This window comes from Nomascus leucogenys, chromosome 9, assembly GCF_006542625.1.
Source record: "Nomascus leucogenys isolate Asia chromosome 9, Asia_NLE_v1, whole genome shotgun sequence".
Lineage (NCBI taxonomy): Eukaryota > Metazoa > Chordata > Mammalia > Primates > Hylobatidae > Nomascus > Nomascus leucogenys.
In genome coordinates, this window is record NC_044389.1 from 88519188 (window position 1) to 88542347 (window position 23160).

The following is a 23160-nucleotide window of genomic DNA, read 5'->3' on the forward strand; positions in this document are numbered from 1 at the left end:
TATTCAGCATTTCATGAGATCCTTCCATGTGGTCTGGTAATGTCAAATGTAGAACCATCAATAGGAAAAACAAAGGCAGGGGGATAATTTTCTTGATTTTGAAAAGCAGAAAATTATGTTTTACTACTACAAAGAGGAGTCCGTTTCTATTGATTTTCTTAATCCACATCCTTTATAAGCATACTATATTGTCTATCTTAAGTCAGAAGTATTTTCATATTTAAATTATTATATGCCTTCTCTGTAATACATATTGACCATTAGTTTAATGCTTTTGCAATGATTCTCTATATGTACATTAGGGAAATATACATACAGACGTTCCAGAAAAGAATGTGTGAAAATCTGCACTTTGCGACCTGATAAAGTTATCTCCTTGAACCTTTAGGATGATTGTGAAGATTAGTTAATGGATCTAGAACACCTGGCATTTAGTAAACTTAAATATAGGAGTTACAATGATCACCCAGAATCTTCAGTAATGGAAAAGTATTTTAACAAGCCAAAGTTCTGAGGTAACCTCATTAAGTCATATAACAAAAGATACACACTTTTTTTTTTTAAATTAGGAGAGGTACGAGCAGAAAATAAAAAGAATAGACTTCTAGGCACTGTATAAAATATTTATCAGTAAGAATTATTTCATCAATATCAATTAATTCTCAACTATGCTTAAAAATACTAATAAGAAAACAGAAGAATGATGGAATCATCTACAAGGATAGTGCAGTATTAAAGTAAATCATCACTATTATGCCATCCTTCATTCTTCTTTTTGTGCTAGCCATAGTATTGCACCATCTTTCAAGAAGATATGAAAGATGTACAGAGACACCATCATTAAAGATTTTTTGTTGTTTTTTTACGTTTTCATTGAACACAGCTAAAGATTGAGAATTTTCCATTTTCTACCTTTATTATTAAAAAGAAAAGAGAAAACTGTTTCATAACAGGGGAAAATGTTTTACAATTACTGGACTAATCAGAAGATGAATGCAAAAAGATAGCAACAGTTTAACTCAAGTCAAATGGTAAAATTAGTCACATAAGTGATATTGCAAATTGTGAGTGCTCAGATGACAATCTCTTAGGTGAATTTCCTCAAATACAGCTATCAGAGTAAACAATAAATAAGTCTGGAATTCTCATTCAGTCATTCAATGTGAAAGGCCCCACCACACAACATTTTGCAACGAGAAACCTGGACCATTTTACTTTGCTAAAAGGACATATGAAAGTAATATTTGATTTTTTATGATATTTGTGCACCAAAATTTTTGATACAGTTTAAGCAAATAAATGCTATACATGTATGTGTTTGCAATGTAATTATAAAGAAATAGATGATATAAATATAAATTAAATTTATTCTAATTTGTGTTCATAAATCTAAAAATGAAAATGTTTTCAAGTTATGGAATAAAAGACAGGTGTTCTTCAACAAAGTTATGAGCTCTGTCAATGTTTCATTTTGATGACTGTGTTTTAACCATGCAAGTGCAAGAAGAACCAGAAATCCGCTAGAACCTATGAGAGACATATTTGAAATACGGAATCAGTATTTACATGATGGATATCCTTCAGGCTCATGTATGACAGCTGAGCAATAAGTTAAAAGGACATATACACATATATATTTTCACATATATATATATACTTTCAAAATAAGGAATATATGACATAAAATTTTGGGTTTGTTGTGTTTAAATTCTTACTGAATATTTTTTTTTTTTTTTGAGACGGAGTCTCGCTCTGTCACCCAGGCTGGAGTGCAGTGGAGCAACTTCGGCTCACTGCAAGCTCCGCCTCCCGGGTTCATGCCATTCTCCTGCCTCAGCCTCTCCGAGTAGCTGGGACTACAGGCGCCCGCCACCACGCCCGGCTAATTTTTTGTATTTTTAGTAGAGACGGGGTTTCACCGTCGTCTCGATCTCCTGACCTCATGATCCGCCCACCTCGGCCTCCCAAAGTGCTGGGATTACAAGCGTGAGCCACTGCGCCTGGCCCTTACTAAATATTTTAATACAGTTTTTTACTGTGCTTTATTCCACTTCTGCAAAGTATTCACAAAATGACTTAAATGTATAAAAATAATGTAAAAGATCCCTTAGACCCAAAAAGTAAATGGTTAATTTTTTCCCCCATATACCAAAAATTATATTAGTTACATCTTTTATAAGTCATGATTTCCCTAAATAAAAAAAGAAACAAATAAAAAATAACTAACTGTATAAACATACCTTTTATTATTTATTCTTAGTTGGCTTACAATACTGAACTAAAGAACTATACACTGAAAACTTATAAAGAAAATCACTCGGATAATTTAATGGTTCTGAGATCTACATTATCATTTTTGGGAAAGATGAGCTATTATTCCAGAATACATTTCAATTATGTCATTGATTACTACAAAAAACTTTTCAAAATTTTCAAACATAATTCATTCTAATTTACTTTAAGTAAAAGAAAGACTATAAAACATGTTATGTAGCACTTTGTCGAGATAGAGAAGTACTTTAAAATCAAGCAATTAAAAAGATTAAGATTCAAAGTGGTAGAAAATCTCATCAATTCAGACAACCTTGAAAGTCTTTATTGTTATTAGTACCATACCTCCTCTGACAGTATTCATTAACTGATGTAGCAAAATATTATATCCATTATAGCTTGTAATATAATGTTCTTCTAAATATGAATCATGTTAATAAAAGAAATAATGCAACATGATCAAACTCTAGTAATATTAATTAAAGAACAATACCCCTTAACAATTATAGTGTGCCTGGAACTGTGTTGAACAGTTTATATGCATTCTCTAATTTAATCTCCATTATGAGGTAGAAGTTATTATAATCTACATCAATGGTAAGAGGGTTGCAGGTGAAAAACTAAATCTAAAGCTAAAAAAAGATTATGTAATTAGTATACGGAATAGCCAGAATTTAGAACCCGGGGCCATTTGGCACAAGTCCTTAAGACCCTTCAGGATCCACCAATTCAAAGCAATTTTTACAATACTAAGATGATTTGCCCTTTTTACTGGATTGATATTTGCGCTAATGGTGCAAAGCCACTGGTGGATAAAACTGCTGGCATCTTAGCACAATTTAAGGCACAGGCACTGAAGTATAACAATGGTCATGTGAAGGAGTAAAAATTGTTAAATTTATTAAATATCTCTTTTAAAATTTGTGAAATGAAATGGAAGTAAGTGTAAAGCACTTGTGCTATCTACTGAAGTACAAAGAGGTAAAGCAGTTGGGTAATCATCTGTGAGCTAATATTGATGGTTTTTGCAAGAAATACTATGTTTATTTGAAAGAATGACGGACAAACAATGATTTTTTTAAATGTACAATGTGAAACAGTTACTTTAAGAAAAAATGAGAGCTTTTAGGCGAAGATTAAAATTTTGGAAAGCTAATATCTGCCACTGTGAAATTGGTAGTTTCCCAATACTTAATCACTTTTTGGAAGAGACCTGTTGTGATATTAATAAATGTGATTTTAAAAATATTCTATAATGAAATGCTTCATAGTTGGAAGATCTGTGTAACTCAGCGAATCAATATTTTTCAAATGACAAATTCATGACACTACAAAATTATGTATGAGTAAAAGAGCCATTTAAATTGCAAGATAGAGTGAGGGATTTTAGTATAACAGAGTATGATAAGTTCATTGACATGGTTTTAGACTGTACGTAGCAACTAACTTTAAGAAACAATGAGGCCAGGTGCGGTGGCTCATGCTTGTAATCCCAGCACTTTGGGAGGCCAAGGCAGGTGGATCACTTGAGGTCAGGAGTTCAAGACCAGCCTGGCCAACATGGTGAAACCCTCCCTACTAAAAAAAAAAAAAAAAAAAAAAAAAAAAAAAAAAAAAAATTAGCCAGGCATGGTGGCAAACACCTGTAATCCCAGTTACTTGGGAGGCTGAGGCAGGAGAATCACTTGAACCCGGAAGGCAGAGGTTGCAGTGAGCCGAGATCACTGCACTTCCAGCCTGAGTGATGGAGTGAGACTCTGTCTCAAAAAAGAAAACAAAAACAAACAAAAAAAACACTGCTCTGAGAAGTTTAAGAAACTACCACTATCTGAGAAACTATTAACATGTCTGTGTGAGGTCACATTTTCTTCATATAAACAAGTAAAAAGATTATAAAAATGTAAAAGATTATAAAAAGGTAAAACAACACCACTATTGCATTTTTGGGGAAAAATGTAACTATTTCTCAGAAAAATATGTTATTTTGGTTAACATGCAATGGTTTTGTTACTGTTATTTTTAAATGAATTATAAATACATAAATACATTTTAAATCTCTATAAATATCGATAGCTATAACCCATGTAAACAAAAACTCTTTGAGGTCCTCAATAATTTTTCAGAATATAAAGGGGTTCTGAGAGCCAAATGTTTTAGAACTGCTGCATTATGCCATACTTCCTTCCACCTGTTTCTGGACAGCATAAGGAATCATTAGAGTAGAAACAGATGTGGGGGGTAATGCAAATGAGGATTTACTAAATTGGAAAACTTACTAGATATTTAACTTGTGTGTATAGTTTTTTGGCTAGAAAGTACCAAAATGTCATTTTATCATCCCTGATACTATTAATAGCCACTTTGATTTCTAAGATCTGGGCACTTTCTGAAAGGTAATCAAGCTTCACTATGAGAAAGAGACTTTACTAAGCCATTTGTATTCAAAGGTCTTAATGTATCCAATGCCAGTAGAATGGAGTTTGTACTAATGTTGGGGACATAGCAGCTACCAGACAAGAGGACACATCACAGGACTCTTCAGAGAGACTATAACAGGTTAGTAGGACTCTTATTATGAGATATTCTAAATAAGGTGGATATTCCAATTTTTTCCTGTAATTACATCTTGATAAAATCTGAAAAGCTCATTGTCAGTATTCTCTTTAGACTAAAATCTAAAATTTATTTACGTAACAACAACATAATGAAGGTAAAGAACAAATGAAGGAACAAATACATAAATATTTCTGAGCAGTTTAAATTCAGCTGAATATAAATTTTGAAAATGATTGTGATAAGCTTTTAAGTAGTATAAGCATCCTTTCAGATTGCAGTTAAATGTCAGTGGCTTTACCAGCATATCATGGAATTTGTTAGCTTTATCTTTACCTGTGACAGTAGGTTGAAAAGGCACACATAGTACTGATACACTCCTTATCATTTCTCTTAATGGTTACCTGACAACTCTTCATAATTTGCAAGCTGAATACTATTCACAGAATTTCAGGAAAACAGTTCCCTTAAGAATGAATCATATTTTCCTAATCTCATTTTAAATGAGGCCTACTATATTTTTAAAAGCAGAAACACATATCAAGACAAAAATGATAAATATCACCCTGTCCCCAATTTTATCAAATACACATTATTCACTCTATTTATATGTAAATAACATAACTACCATGAAATGTAGAATCTAGGCATCACATCAGTGTACAATATTTCTAACTATTCAAGCTTTAGCAGTGCTGAGTATTCAGAGTTCCGTGACCCAGAGCAAAAGGAAAAAAGCCAGAAATCACAATCTCTACTGCAATGGAAGCCTGAATTTCAATGATGAAAGATTAATGAGGGCTTACTTTGATAGGTTTAGTTCTTGGGTAGGAAACTCGGTTTGGTAAATCATTATCAAAGTACCCACTCTTCTACTTGATGAATCTGGCTTGTATTGTTAGAGGCATAGAAAGTTACCTCACTAATTAAAGGTAGAACATTAAAGACAATCATTCGGAATTTTTAAAAAATGCTATATACACAAACTAATAACATACAGCTAAACTATGTTATTAATAGAGTTAAAAAATGTTTTTAAAAGTCCTCCATTTCATCATGCCCCTCCCATAAGTACTCACTGTCAATAATGTCTACATTAAAACATTAAATCTGTTCACAAAATTGAATTTAAAAAACACCTCATCATTTTTATATTATCCACAGGCTTGAAAAACAGCTCAATTAAAAAACAACACAAAGAAAAAGATTTCAAAAAACAGTCTTCCTATTAACACTTTAGCTTTCTTTGTTGAATAACTTTGCCCACTCTCTGTGACAAGAAAACAGTTGTAGATGGGACTCTTCTTCAGGTTAAGATATATTATTTCCCCTCATTTCTTTCTGTTTACTCTAAAATTCTTAACAAGTGACAGAACCATTTGCTAGAGGACATTCAGAAATATATGTGAATTAATTACTCAGAAATGAGTGTAGAGGCATTTTTTTTGTATTGATGATTAGAGGATTGCTAGTGGCAATGAGTGGTTGGGGGTCCGGGATGCTCAGCATTTGCCATGTGCTGGATATTCCTATCCCACAAAGAATTACTTCCCATCCCATATGACTTACAACTGTCTCTGAAAACTAATCACACTACTATTGATAGCAGCAGGAGGGAGAAAAATCCCTAGGCAGATGGGGCAAGTCCCCAGTGTAATCCAATCTTGAACCAAAGGCAGTTTAACGTCTGAAAACCAAGATACAGGTCTCATATAAATTTACAGAGTGGACTGAGAACCTCTCCTGTATGGCACACTTTCCTCTGATTGATCCCTACCATTCACCTATTTTACATATACCTACCCTTCCCTAATTAGTTTTTTACACTGTTGTGGCCATCTTTGAATGGTGCCTTCTTTTTTTTTTTTTTTTAGCTTTCTTTGCATACTCACAAACCAATTAGCACATACACTCCCATTCTGAGCACATAAAAGCCCCAGGCTCAGCCACACTTTGGGTACCCACTTTTAGGTGGTGGGAAGACTACCCAACTTCAGGTAAGGGTGCTGTCTAACTCGGGCTTCCTTCTCTGCTGAGAGCTGTTTTGTCACTCAGTAAAACTCTGCCTCACTCACCCGCTAGCTGTCAGCACAACCTTATTCTTGGACACCGGAAAAGAACTCAGGACCTGCCAAATGGCGAGTGCAAACAAAGCTGTAACCCTGTAGCACACCCCTCCTGCTTGCTGAAAAATGGGAGAAGGGACCTCTGGGCACCACACACCTCCATTTGTTGGGCTGTGGATGCGAGACTGAAAGAACTGTTAGCATGCTGTAACACCCCCTTTGGGGCTTTGGGGTCACATGCCCATCTCTGTTCAAGTGTCACAGCATTCCCCTCATCCAGACACCAGCTCCCAAGGTGGAAGCAGGTCATGGCATGCCTGGCTCAGCTGTAGAGCAAGTGCAGAATCTGGGCCACATATCAAGCCAAGCACAGCCTGCCTGGCCAGGTGGGCAGGCCAGGGCCTGCCCAGGGCCCTGGGCAAGCCAGGGCTAAGTGAGACATGGGCAGGGGCACTGCCCACCATGAAGATCACTGGCTGGTAAAGTGACACTGAAAAAAATCCTGTGTCACTATACAAATCAATACTACTTTCTTAATAATACTACTATTGCAGAATTTTTTTACAAGAAGTTAAGCAATAATGCTCGAGTAATTTTATGTGTAGATCATAACAGGGAAACATAAATAAATATATTATGTCACAATTATTGAATTATTGAGTAATTCACTCACCCTGCATAGCAGCACACTTAACACCAATGTACTCTCCACTCAGATTTAACGAGCATTAACATTTTGCCACATTTACTCTAAAATTTTTTAAACCAAAATATGACCAATACAACAGAAGCCCCTTTTGTACTACTCCTGAATTTCAATCCTCTCTTTTTAAATTTGTTTTATACTTTCTGTAACCTTAATAAGAATTATTTCCTAGATAAAAAAAAACAAATATAATATTCCATATTTAAGTCTTCTAATGGATCTAGAATTTATTTTTATGTGTGGTATGAAGTTAGGCTTTCATTTACACTGCCCTCCACATCCACATAGTTATTCAATCAGGACCATCAACAATGCTCTCTTTTCTAATTGATTGTACAGTCATTTCTGTCATATACCACCAAATTCTATACAGGGATGGGTCTGTTTTGTGTTCTCTCTTGTATTTTACTAGCTTATATTAATATCACTAATGTTGTTTTGGTTAATAATTGCCTGACTTTTTTTTAATCTCCTTTGGCCAATATCTTTAAGTTTTTATATGTATCTCTTATAAGTACTATCAAGATAGATTTTCAAAAATATCTGAAAATCTCCTTTAATAAGCCATTTAATTAGCTTACATTCTTTCTATGTTCTTTCTGCTTTTATAAGATTAAATGTCTTTTCTTTGTTCTATCCTGCACCCCCTCCATTGGTTTAGAAGTTACATATTCTCTCTTTATTCTTTTCAGGATTACCATTAAATTAAATTTTTAACGTGAATTATTGAACTTCTGAATTTCTTGTGAGGAGAGACATTTACTGTCCTTTGTTCTAGACTATCTTTTCAAATATGTTTGTATAAAAAATAGCCTTGGAAAGCAGAAATGGAATCTCCTTCTAGACAAAAGACAGATTTACTAATAGGCTTAGAAGAAAAAGACAGGCTCTCTCTCTTGAACAAAGGGAAGGCATGCTTACTGTCCATTGAAAAAAAAATTCCAATTCCTTAAGCTCACGGTTTCTCTCTTGTAATGTAATCCACTACATATGCAGGTATCATCTGGGTCCTTGATGTTGTTTCCATAGGATTTGAGAGCAAGAGAAACCAACACAAATATGCTAATGCTTATGCTGCTTGCTCTACTGTTAGTGATAATGTCCTTGGTCTCTGGCCCAGGAATCTTGCATTTTCTGCCAGTATCCAGAAAACAGTAACAGGCGAACTTAAAAGCTTTAAAGGAGGGTACAATCAAATCTCAGATCTGAAAGGTTCCCTGACTTAATGTCTAAATAAAATGAGCATTCCCTCTAAATAATGCTAAAACATTAGAACACATTTTAACTGATTCCCACCTACTTTTACCTTTCACGTTATTATTTAGAATTTTATTTTCACCTTATTATTAGCCCTTCCCAAAGTGGATTTATACATATTTAAGTCACTTTTTACACAGATTCATAAACTTGTAGTATTTGATGAGTGATAATATTTAAAGAGGGTGGAACAGTGCTTGGTACACAGTAAACATTTAATATGTATTCACATTAATTATGTTTTAACAATATTTTAACTCAACATTGTTTCTTACATCATACTCATTCAGAATTCAATTTTCTGATTAACTAAAGTTATTTGTCCTTGTGTGTTTCCTTTCTTAATATAATCTCTGTTCCTGAATATGTCTAAAGATTTTTATCGGATTGTCTTTATAATTCTACACATTATTTTTTAAAGAGATGAAGTGTTGCTATGTTGTTTTGGTCTCAAACTCCTAGCCTCAAGTGATCCTCCTGCCTCAGCCTTTCAAGCACAAGCCACCGTACCTGGTTTCCACACATACTTGTCTACATAAATGTTTTCTGTTTCTGTTCAGTGCTGAGCACAATTTAATTAGGTGCCTTCATAAAAAGTTTTTGAAGATAATTATCTTTTTTTAGTCTATATTTTAAATACTTAATATTCTTTTTTACTCAAAAATCTAACACCATTACCAACTTGGCAGTCAGCTCCTTGACAGCTTCTTCAACTCTAGCCATAAGATTGGATCTATATTGTATTATACCTCACATTTATAATATTATACTCCAACAGCCTTTTATATTTATTCTTTAATTTTAAAAATCAGTTTTTATTGATTTTTAAAATTCCTTATATAAGTATTTTTCAAATTTAGGTTTATAAAATCAACTTATTAAATGTAGACTTTTCAAAAATAACACAATGCATCACATGTAGAAAGCAGAAAACATTGTTTTGTAAAACTTATTTTAGTTGTATACACACATACACATCACCACTCGAATTCTGTGTGCCCCAGATCTCAATATAAAATATATTTCTTCCCATGCATTGTGAGAATAAACAGTTTTTAATAAACTGCTTTATAGTATTCTACTAAACATGATCACATAATACAGTTTTAGAAAGTTTTTCACATTACAAAAAAAACACCTTCAATGAAAACAATTAAAAATTGCACTTAAGCCCCCTCAGTACCCATAACTCCTGTAACATGATATAATCATAATTAATATTCTAGAGTATAGCCTTTCAACTTTTCCTATGTATATACACATATACACTAAATTCTATTTTATGAAAATGAGATAATACTATAATATTATTTTATAAATTGCATTTCCTACTTTAATGATATGTAATGTGAACATTTTGGTTTTTTATCAATAATTTTTAATAAAGTATCTTCCTAAAAAATTCTAATTGCTTGAGGGCAGGTGCCTTCAATTTAACTTTTGAATGAATACATTCACAGTGTTAAAACAATTTTTTAATGTCAAATGTAACAAGAAAACAATTTCCTTTGCACCTACGCTACCAAATGCATCCCCATCACCAAGCAGCTAGCTTTTGTTATTAATTTATTTTCCTCTACACTGTCATTTATTATTTTTAATTGATAAGTAATAATTGTATATATTTATTGGATACAATGTGATGTTTTGATGTATGTTTATTCAACAGCCTTTAAAAAGGGCTTGATTCTATGTGACAAACAACAAATAAAAAACAGGCTAAGTCACGCTACAGCTAACCTTTGATTTTCAACTCTGACTTTTAGCTTGATGTGGACTACAGAGAAAAGAAAAACCAAAATCTATCTAAGCTCCCAAAGTAGTATCAAGTAAAACACAGAAGTTACTTTCACTTAAGCATACACTTCCTATATCTTCAAAATCAGGCCTGAATATCATAAAATCCAAGTGAAAAGCCTTCACAGCACAGTTTAATACAACACTATCACTAATGAGTTTCTCAAAACTATTTGATACTATCAACTATGCTAAGAAAAATGACTTATTTTCATTACTTAAGGTGGAAGTATGGAAAGTAGCTACACACTTTCTAACATAAGGCTATAATTAGTAGCAGTAACTTGTTCAGATATGCACTATGACAACAAAAATCAAGAAAATACACTCTTTTGTGCTAATAATTTCTGCTTTATTTTCTTTTAACCACATGTTCCTTTAATGCACCAAGTACTTACATCTGGAATGAAGCCAATCTCATTGAGATGATTACTCAGCTCTGGATCATGAAATGCAATCATCTGAGAGAAGACAGTCAGATACTCTGAAATTACAAAGTTTGAGACAATCATCATTTTTACACAGTACTCCAAGAACATTATATTCAAATATAGTTTTATTTATACATTGAATGAGATTTAATTTCTCCATGAGAATACTTTACATGATAATTTTGTTTTGTTACTATTTTAATTACTTACTGCTAATTATTAAACAAGCACACCAACAAACTGTCACAACCTATTGTCTGCCTTCAGAGTTATCAGTTCATTTCTTGAGTTACAAATTGTACACATGATAAATAATGTTTTCCTGTGAAACTCTACAAGCACATTTTCTCTGTTTAAATCTGCTTTGTATTTGTTGAATGTTCAGAAAGTGTAGCAGATCCTTAAATGAAGGAGAACATTTATAAGCAGTCACAAATGGAATAATTATGTCTCAAATTTGTTTATATATACAGATAAAATGTATGCCTCTATATAGGCATCTGTCCCAGTTCTAATTTATTTCCATCTAAGACTTAGCAATTTGGCATATTTAGAAATAAGAATACCATGTTTAATCAGAAAGTAGGGATACAGTAGGCAATTAAAAATATATTTTGTTGATTCTAATTCTATTAGAATTCATAGAGTTCAGCTGAAATATGAGGAATATGTTCATGTTTTTTCATTCTTCCAAAGTTACTATTCTTGCCAGTTTACTCACTATGCACTAATCTAAACAAGATAGTGCTAACAATCTACTCAAGGGCAAGTAACTATTAGATTTTTACTAATTAAAAAACCAAGATTAATACATATTTCAATGAGCTCGACTTTTTTTTTTTTAAATATAGACTGGGTTTTGCTATGTTGTCTAGGCCGGTCTCAAACTCCTGGGCTCAGGCAATCCTCCTGTATTGGCCACCCAAAGTGCTGAGATTACAGGTGATGACAACCTCATTTTTTTGAAATTGAAATGACAGTAACATCATAAAACTTTTCCCTTCATAATCACAACTTTCTCCTACAGTAAAGTAACATCTATTTTTAAAACCAATTATTTGGTGAAAATAATCTTCAAAAAATAAGTCTGTCTTGTTATTTTTTAAGTTTTTAGCTTTTAACATTTGAAGAAATAGTACTAAATTATTGACAGTCCATCAGTACAAGTAGTCTTCTCTTACTTTTCTCAAATAATACTTTGCTTCCAATGATCACATGAATTTTATAGATAATATGGTTTGGCTGTGTCCCCATCCAAATCTCAACTTGAATTGTATCTCCCAGAATTCCCACATGTTGTGGGAGGGACCGGGGCATGGTAATTGAATCATGGGGGCTGGTCTTCTCCATGCTATTCTCATAATAGTGAATAAGTCTCACAAGATCTGATGGGTTCTTCAGGGGTTTCTGCTTTTGCTTCTTCCTCATTTTCTCCTGCTGCTGCCATGTAAGAAGTGCCTTTTGCCTCCCGCCATCGTTCTGGGGCTTCCCCAGCCATGTGGAAATGTAAGTCCAATTAAACCTCTCTCTTTTTTTTTTTTTTCCAGTATCGGGTATGTCTTTATCAGCAGCATGAAAATGGATAAATACAATAGATATTTCCCTATAAGCAAACATCTTACACGTCACATATCCTACACAGAAGAGCTTCAGGGCAAAAAGAAAAAAAAGATGAGGTGCTGTATTCCATGACAAAGCTGAATTCCTCATTGAATGTGAACTTTTACCTATGCTGGATTTAAAAAAAAAGATACTCAAGTACTACTTTTTCTTGACTTGATGTTAATTCTACTGCAACAGAATGCATTCTATCTGTCCATTGTCTCACCTTTTCCTCTCTGCACAAAAAAGATACAATTTACATCAGTTTCAAGAGTTATAGATCAAAGTGAAGACCCAAAATATACCTGAAGGGCCCAGGGAACTTCTGGGTTTAACTTTTCTGTAACTTTTTAATTTCTCCTTCCAATTAGTGATGGTGTGTTTATAGTTCCAATTTACTCAGAAGCCAAAGATATGTGACATCAACAATTATAAGCATTCAACTGTATATCAATGAAAGCATACAGTTATTAACTTCTAAAAAGCATGCTTCATTTTAAAACAGAAATTCACACCTCAGGCAATTTTCCACAGCTATGCTCCAGTTTATTAAATATCATTCTTATTTGAGCCTGATAAAAATAATTACTATGTAAAATTACATGGCTAATTAAGGATCTGCTGAAGAAATCTAATCCATCATGAAAACACTGTCCTGCCACCACACCCAGCTAACTTTTGTATTTTTAGTAGAGACGGGGTTTCACCCTGTTGGCCAGGCTGGTCTCGAACTCCTGACCTCAGGTGATCTGCCCGGCTTGGCCTCCCAAAGTGCTGGGATTGCAGGCTTGAGCCACTGTGCCTGGCCAACACTGATGAATGGATTTATATGTTATAACTGCATATACATATATATACACACACACACACAGACATAAAATATGTAAATTTATTTTATATATTATTAAAAGTTATATGTTATATATCAATTCATATATGCAAATATAATTTGTAAAACTAGCATAAGTTTTGGTTGCTCAGGACAGGCTTTCAAATGAGATAAGAATATGGCCTGTTATATTTACAAAGTTCTGTCTCTAAAGGGAGCACATGTGACAACTGATGAAATCTGCACTATGTAATATTCTCAGTTATTTCAAAAAAGCATTTAAAAGCTCCTTGGTGTAAATCTAAAAATATCAAAATAAATATATGCCTTTTGATTTGTAAATCAAAATAAAAGAATTTAAGAGTAGTTACAAAAAAAAAGAAAAACAGAATAAAACAAAGATTCAATGGAATCATAGAATCTTGACTCTTTTTAAGGAGATATTAAAATATTGTTAAAGCTCTGTAATTGACATGGACACAAAGAAGGGAATAACAGACTCCAGGACCGCTTGAGGGAGGAAGGTGAGAGGAGAGAGATGATTGAAAACCTACCTGTCTGGTGCTATGCTTACTACCTGGGTGATGAAATAATCTGTACACCAAACCCCCATGACATGCAATTTACATATGTAACAAATCTGTACACATACCCTGAATCTAAAAGTTAAAAAAAATCTGTAATTGTGATTTATACTATATAATGAGGATATGAATCTAGAGTCTTAACTTCAAAGATAGTGTTTTCTAACCTACACATGACCTATATAGAGGTAAACAGTATTTAAAAAAAAAAATAAAGGTTCTTATTAAATTTCCCATTTAAGCTTCAAGTGAAGTTTATTACAGTAAAAACTCTAATATAAATTTTCTTCATTTTATATTTGTAAAACCTTATACCTTTTAATTTTTGCAATGAAATATAAAATGAAAATAAATTGTCGTCTTCCCTTCTAGTTGCTCTTATTAAAAATTTTTGTTCCTCTCCTTTAAAATGGCTTGTTATATACATTAACATGACAATCCCCAATAAATTTATTGTAAGAATTTTATATGACACTATCATATTTTTGTGCAACTGTTTATAAATAAGCCATCTGTTTTCCAAAAAATATATGCAGAGACAAAATTTCAGAAAGCCCTACATATAGGTATCCTTATTTTTCCCTTCTGAAAAGTTTTTCAGCTTTCACTCTTTTAGCTAGGATAAGAAGATAAAAGATGATGGGTGGGATTTAAAACAAATGTTTTCCTCAGCTCACATATCAGAAATGGTATTCTCAATTCTGTAACGATTTGTTGTTTTCCATCAGACTACTAGTCTATCCCGAAGATGATAAATATAGATAGGTTGGGAGTTACATATCTGTTGTCAACTAAGAATGTGCCCAAACCAAACCATTTGGTGATAATGTTGACTCACTGCACTGAAAAGAAGCGTTATTTTAATGCAAATGAACCTGAATTATTTCTCATTACAAAGTTTTCTGCTGTAAAATTTGACCTATCTAGTAAAGGCACAACAAACAAGCACCAACTTTTATAACTAAGTGGAAAGAAGGGGTTCAAAAGAAGAGAAAGGAAAGAGAAAAGTAATCTTTGGAGCTACATTTGTGAACCACTTTCTTTCCTTCTCACATATCTTGTTCTAGTTAAAAAAAGAATCTACAAACGAGCCCACTTAATAGTTATCATAATAATATTTCTAGTAAAGGTAGGTAGGACATTTACTGTTTCAGGAAAAATCTCCTTGGTCACATGATACAAGGTATTTTTAAAAATCACAAGACTGTATACTACAATCTCCAAATATCTTATCATTAAAGTCATTATGCAAAGATGTGCACTAAGCTGCACATATATTAAAAGTAATGGAAAAAAACACAACTGCTTTTGCACCAACCAAATACGATGCCCTACCTTTCCAAATACATAACTTTAGGCGTGAAATTGCATATTCTCTCACTCTCATTGTTACTGTTTGGTGGGAAAGAAGAGTTTTATACCCCACCTTTGATGATTGGACTTTAGACTTTGTATGTCTGTCTTCTTTCTCCTTCCAAGAGTTACTGAATATATATGTGTAGTATGAACTTACCTCCTAGTTTGCCTGAGAGAGTCCCAGTTGGCACCTGTAGACCCAGCATCTGGTACAGTGCCCTTTTTAACTCTCTGAAACATCCCAATTTAGTGGTACAGTCAATCTAGCTATATGTGGTACTATATTAAATGTTGGGGACATCACAGTGAAGAAGATACGATCCTTTCCCTCAAAAGATTTAGAAAGACGTACAGGTAAACAGAAAATTGGGGAAACTTTCTCCTAATTTCCCAGATTTATATGATATCTCCTCTTATCTTTACCTTTCTGACTTGCAGCAACCACATCTTCCAAGTGTGAATATGCCTTGGTTTTATAAAACACTACAAGAGTATGTTTAATGTGCCAAAGTTTCATTGGCCAAATATAGTCTACCTGGTTCCTCACTGGCCTGAAGCTGCCTTTCTCTTCAATAGCCTAAGATACACCTGTCCTGCAAGTTATAAACTTGTTTTCCAATATGGCTGAAATGCTAATCAATAGATTTCTTTCTAATTTCTCCATTTTTTCCATACAATTAATACTCTAAGATTCTGAACCTCAGAATAATTTTAATAATCTTAGATAATCTCAACAGCCAATCCTGAGTTGCATAATCAGTATGTTATTTTGAAATGTTCCCATGTGTTGGTAGTTTGTCAACTCAACTCAATAACAATGTTTCTGGTGATCATTTGATAGTACAAACGATAATAAGAAATATTTAAGTCAGAAAGTAATTAAATTTATTATATCTTAAATATATCTGCTGGTAACAAGTCAATAGAACTAAGTTAAAAAAACAGGGTATCTTGATTAAATTGATCATTTTTTTACTGATCTATAAGAGGTAAAGCATTTTAGAGTCTCATGAGTGTATATATAATATTTTAGAAAAAACTTTAAAATAGAAAATATTTTAAGTTCTATTGGTGTATAGTAATAAAAACTTTTTTTTTTTCAAAGAACAATTCAAGTTGCTATTGAACATAGAAACTTTTAACTTCTGGAAAGGCAATTCAAAGATTCAGTAAATATGCATTTCTACAATTAGCTTTTAAATGGATTAGTTTCTTACGACTTAGGATTTTTCCCACAATTTGTGGAGAAGAAAATGTACATGTGATATTTATGCCAACCAAAAATCAATTACTACTTTGAAGTGTAAAGCTTAAAACTCTACAAAATAAAGAGAAACACAGTAACAAAGAAGTAAACCAATAAAATGAGAGCTGAATATTTCTAATTCTAAGCCTAAAATAAACACTTTGAAGAAAAATAAACCACTGTTCTATCAAACTTTAGTAACCAATATACAGTGTACTGTTTCAGCTCCTTCTTTAGCTTTCCATCTCTCTTTTCTACCCGACAGACCAGATTTGATTAGTGGATATTTTATCATCCCATTTTGCACTCTTTTACTTCAGTCCTCTTCTTTGTTCCCTGTCCTAAGAATGTCTTTACGTATTCTCACCAATGAAATTCTACTCAAACTTCAAATTCATCAAGTATCTTCCTTTTATGAAACCTTTCCAGAATGCTATCTCTTCTTTTTGCTACCACACACAAGAAAATTGAAACCCCCTAAACTTCTTGCTCTGTGCTAACATAATAGTATGTATACTTGCCTCCTAGACTTATAGTCATTTTCACATTTATTTATCATATCATACTATGAAGTCCTTTGGAAAAGGAATAAATGTTATTTATTGAAAGAATCTCAATTCTGTAAGCAGTACTTGGCATGGCACAGTGTCAGCACAGTTATACACTGAAAGACTAAATTAATTGAAACTGTTTTTTTCTTATGTAACATATGGTCAATATAAAATTTGGACAAATGATTTAAAACACCTTGTCTATTGATTCTTTTTTAGCATAATATTAAAGAACATTTATGGTGGCTTTAAAGAAGTTCAAAATTAAATACCAATTCAAGATTTCAAATGCAATTTTATAGAAATCATAACTGAGGAAATTATTAATACTTAGAGAAACAAGCAATCAATAATTGTTGAGAGGTCTTTTAATTATAATATTGGAGGTTAAAATGTATTACTGACAAAACTGATCAAACTAAAGAACAGTCTTTTTGGTCTTTTTTTTTTTTTTTTGAGACGGAGTCTTGCTCTGTCACCCAGGCTGGAGTGCAGTGGCACAATCTCGGCTCACTGCAAGCTCCACCTCCCAGGTTCAAGCGATTCTCCTGCCTCAGCCTCCCAAGTAGCTGGGATTACAGGCGCCTGCCACCACGCCCAGCTATTTTTGTAATTTTAGTAGGGATGGGGTTTCACCGTGTTGGCCAGGCTGGCCTCAAACTCCTGACCTCGTGATCTGCCCTCCTCGGCCTCCCAAAGTGCTGGGATTACAGGTGTGAGCTACCGCGCCCAGCGTTTTTGGCCTTTCTGATAAGTATCTCCAAATTCATGTTGTGTACACTATAGTCTCTAATTTAATAAATTAAACAAGACATTGTCTTGCATATCTGTATAGTATGCCTTTTAAAAGTGTGCTAAGGCTGGGCGCAGTGGCTCACTCCTGTAATTCCAGCACTTTGGGAGGCAGAGGTGAGTGAATGGCTTGAGCTCATGAGTTTGAGATCAGCCTGGGCAACATGGCCAAACTCTGTCTCTACAAAAAAATACAAAAAATAGCCAGATGTGGTGGTGCATGCCTGTAGTCTCAGCTACTCAGGAGGCTGAGGTGGAAGGGTGGCTTGGCCATAGGAGGTGGAGGTTGCAGTGAGCTGAAGATTGTGTCATGGCACTCTAACCTGGGTGATAGAGCCAGACCTTGTAACAGAAAAGTGTGTTAAAAAAGCCTGCAATTAGAAAGGGTGGAAATTTGTCTTTTTCATATTGGAAATTCATTATTAATATACAATGTATGTATCTGAGATATGAAACAGTAGAAAAATAAAATTTGGGGAGGAAGATAATTTCTATGTTTTGTAACAGGCATCTAGAAATAGAAATAGAAATCAATGTAAAAGAAGATGTCTCATATGGTCTTTTAAGAGCTGGCCATCTAGCCAGGTATCATCCAGCCATCTAAGAAACAGTCTAATCAGCTCATGTTATAAGTCCTGTTTTTATTGCTTATTTGAGGATTCCCCAATATTTTCGTCTTTCTAAAGTATAGAAATTTAGCCCAACACTGTATATTAATTGGGCTTTTATATTTGGAAAGTTCAGTAAACACTACAATTTCATGTTAGCTTTGAAACTAACAGCATTATATTGCTGACATATTTAGCTGATGATTATTAAATTTCCTTTTATATGGCACAAATACTAACCTGATTATTTTTTACTTTTAATCTTCTCAGTTTGTCTTTGGTCACTATTTGACAGATTATTTAAATTGCATCGTTTCTGAAATCTTGTGATATTACCCAAGGTTTTATGAAATCCACTCATTTTTCTATTAACTGAAATCTGAAAGAGTACACTATCAATTTTATAATAAACATCACTGATAAGGGTAAGAAGGAAGCTATTAGTAAGAATGGGGCACATCCCTCTTAATAAGGTACAGGCCACAACCTAATGGAACATTACTTCATAAATTTTGAAGAAGGTATAACATGGTCCTTGAAGTCAATGGCCTTATTAAGGTAATCTATAAGCAAAAAACAACTTCCACTACAAAATGCACTCCTGCTTAATTAGAAAAAGTCAAAGCAAAAAGCTGTACCTTCTAAAAATCTTTCTCGAATTAATCTCAACTTTATACAAGTCCACACTACAGAAAATGTGCAAAGAATTGGGCACATCTATGTCAAACCAAACCATTTCAAAATACAAAAGCCAACAATGGATTTTGCGTTTCAAAATTAACAGAGATAATGGATCATTATTTCTATTTCTAACTCCTATCTACACTGTAGACACAGATATATAGGAATGAACACATGATTCAATTTGCTTGTAAACACAAAATTTTTAAAAAGTTTTAATTATTTTTCTCTATACCTCAAGGTACATGATGCTGAAAAAACAAATGTTTTTATGTGCTAAAGCTATTTATCCATATTCTGTTCCTCCTACTTTTAGCTTTACTTTTTTGAGTTTACATTTTCCTTTCTGCTTCCTTTCAAATTATTTTCCCATTATATCAACCTCTGGTACTCTAATTTTATATTCATTTCTAACCAAGTAAAATTATTACTAATTGAGATCCCACTTACTCAGAATTTTTGATAAATCAGATACAACATCTAGTATTCCTACTTCATTTATGAAAACTGGGGAATTACATAAAACCATAATGATATATATAATAATCAGATTCAAGTTGTTTAAAATAATGTACGAAGAATTATATATAGTTAAAAACAAGATCAAAAGGATATCTGATAAGCATCACAAAAACAGTAAATGGGAGAGTGAGCAGCTTTGTAGTCTGCTCTAAAAGAACAGAAAAACTATAAGAAAATTCCCTGGCCTTAAAATACACAGAATCTTGTTGAAAGGATATAAAACAGTATATAATGCCACAATAATAACACTAGCAAAAACTAGTACAGTAACAGTAATGTTAAGAAATAAATAATAGCACTTACTGAATATTTCTATGTACCAGAAATTTACATATGTTTAACCTCTACAATAATTTTTTTTTTGTAGATATGAGAAAAATGTTACCTATAGAACTTAAATTATTTGTCAAGATTATACAATAAGTAGTGAAACTTAAATTTTAAACACTTATCTGTTTTAAAAGTGTGGGTTTTCTCGTTTTATTTTGTTTTCAATTTTTGTGGGTACATAGTACGTGCATATATTTATGGGGTAAATGAGATACATTGATATAGACATGCAATGCATAATAAACTCATTCAGGGAAAATGAGGTATCCATCATCTCAAGTATTTTTGTGTTAAAAACAATCCAATTATATACTCTTACTTATTTAAAAATGTACAATTAAATTATTATTAACTATAGGCACCCTGTTGTGCTAGCAAATACTAGGTCTTATTTATTCTTTTGGTTTTTTTTTGTTTTTGTTTTTGTTTTTTTACCATGCACAATGTGTATCCTCCAACTCCTACCCTCCACTACCGTCCCCAGCCTGTGGTAACCATCATTCTACTCTCTATCTCCATGAGTTCAAATGTTTTGATTTTCAGATCCCACCAATGAGTGAGAACATGTGAAGCCTGTCTTTTTGTGCCTGGCTTATTTCATTTAACATAATAACCTCCAGTTGCATCCATGTTGTTGAAAATAACAGGATCTCATTTTTTCTTATGGCTGAATAGAACTCCATTGTGTATTAAGTGCCACATTTTCTTTACCCACTTGTCTGTTGATGGACACTTAGGTTGCTTCCAAATCTTGGCTATCGTGAATGGTGCTGCAATAAACATGGGAGTGCAGGTATCTCTTTGATACTCATTTCCTTTCTTTTGGGTATATACCTAGCAGTAGGATGGCTGGATCATACGGTAGGTTTACTTTCAGTTTATTGAAGAACCTCTAAACTGTTCTCCATAGTGGTTATACTAACTTACATTACCACCAACAGTGCATGAGGGTTCCTTTTTCTCTACATCCTCACCAGCATTTGTTATTGCCTCTAGTTAAAGCCATTTTAACTAGAGTGACACGGTATCTCATTGTAGTTTTGACTTGAATTTCTCTGATCATCAATGATGTTGAGCACCTTTTCAGAAGCCTGTTTGCCATGTGTATGTCTTCTTTTGAGAAATGTGTAATCAAATCTTTTGCCCTTTTTAAAATCAGATTATTAGATTTTTTTTCTATAGAGTTATTTGAGCTTCCTATATATTCTGGCTGTTAATCCCTTATCAGGTGGGTAGTTTTCAAATATTTTCTCCCATTCTGTGAGTTGTCTCCTAACTTTGTTGATTTTCTCCTTTGCTGTTCAGAAGGTTTTTAACTTGATGTGATCTCATTTGTCCATTTTTGCTGTTTGCCTCTGCTTATGCGGTATTACTCAAGATCTTTGCCTGGACCAACGTCCTGGAGAGTTTCCCCAATGTTTTCTTATAGTAGTTTCATAACTTGAGGTCTTAGATTTAAGATTTTAATCCATTTTGATTTGATTTTTGTGTATGTTGACAGATAGAAGTTTAGTTTCATTCTTCTGCATATGAAGATCTAATTTTCTCAGAACTATTTGTTGAAGAGACTTCAAGAACAGTGAATGTTCTTGACACCTCTGTCGAAAATGTGTTCATTGTAAGTTTATAGATTTGCTTCTGGGTTCTCTATTCTGTTCTACTGGTCTATGTGTCTGTTTTTATGCCAGTACCATTTTGTTTCAGTTACTATAGCTCTGTAGTATAATTTGAAGTCAGATAATGTGATTCCTCCAGTTTTGTTCTTTTTGCTCAGGACAGCTTTGGTTATTCTGGGTCTTTTGTGGGTCCACATAAATTTTAGGATTATTTTTTTCTATCTAAATCTGCATATTTTTAACTTCTATTATATTACTTCCAAAAAAGAGTTCAGGAAATTATAGTAGAAGTTTGAATGTGGCTAAAGTTGTCCTGAATGAATTCACAAACAGGTTACGCTATGACATGAACTCTTAAGGAGGAGGTATATTTTAGGGAAGTTGAAGAAAGAGGGAGTATATTTTGGGTATGCATGCATGGGAAATGAGATAAATGAAAAGTATTTTTAATACTCTGCTTACACAATTAAACATTTAAAGTTTTTACTAATTTACAGTGGACCTGCTCCATGGTGAAGCTTTTTGTGAGCAATTTTGATTGTGAGAGACACAAATGGCAGTCTCTTATTTTCTCAAACTCGCATGCCTGCATTTGAACTGAAATGAGATCAGATATCAAATATCCATTAGAAAAATACCATAATTCTTTATGGATTTGGAGGAAAGACTGAACTTTCTAATTTCTCTTTATGGATTTTATTGGATGGACTATCATCGTATTTTGGGGGTCAAAATCTTAAATTTAATCAAATATTACATCAGCACACCAGTACATCAGTAGTTTCCCTGTAGAAAGACATGGAAAGACATTTGCTTACCTTGTATTACATGTGAGTTGTCTTTTAAGAAGAAGTTATACAGGTATTTGGGAATAAAAGCAGACATACATGCGTAAGCCAAGGCTAAAAGAGAATAAGGCAAAGGCATGTAAAAAATTAGTTAACAGGGTAGATGACCAGAAGTAACGCATTCACTTAGCACATACTCCTTGATAGTACTATTAAATAACAGTTATGATAGCAAGTGCTAGAAAAACAAAATTAAGAGATAAAAGCCTCTATCTTTAAAATAGAAAATATTTTTATTTTAGACAACAAAAAATAATAATTCTATAACTTCAATTTCAAACTAGTGTGGCAATCATTATCACACAATAATCAAAACTTTTATTACCTAAACGTTGTTTCTTCAAATTTCTAAGCATGATCATTATTAGTAAGTTATACAGACCTCACGATCCTTAAGTGCTACTGATGCAAACAAGAGTCTATGAACTTTGGATTTAGGAATAGTGTTATAATTCACATTTTCAAACACAGACCCCTGACTATGCTTGGGTCAGTATGAGTGATAACTGGCTAT

General features: G+C 33.1%; 1 protein-coding gene across 2 annotated transcripts in view; it reads right to left on the reverse strand.

Annotated features, from left to right (window-relative positions):
- The window catches only part of TBCK (TBC1 domain containing kinase), a 262615-nt gene that overhangs the window by 156469 nt on the left and 82986 nt on the right, over nt 1–23160 (reverse strand). For both annotated transcript variants that reach the window (XM_030819188.1, XM_030819189.1), the window contains 2 exons: nt 22617–22700; nt 11049–11134 (listed from right to left, as the gene is read on the reverse strand). In XM_030819188.1, coding sequence (XP_030675048.1) covers nt 11049–11134; nt 22617–22700 — 170 coding nt within the window. The remainder of the gene's footprint in view (nt 1–11048; nt 11135–22616; nt 22701–23160) is intronic.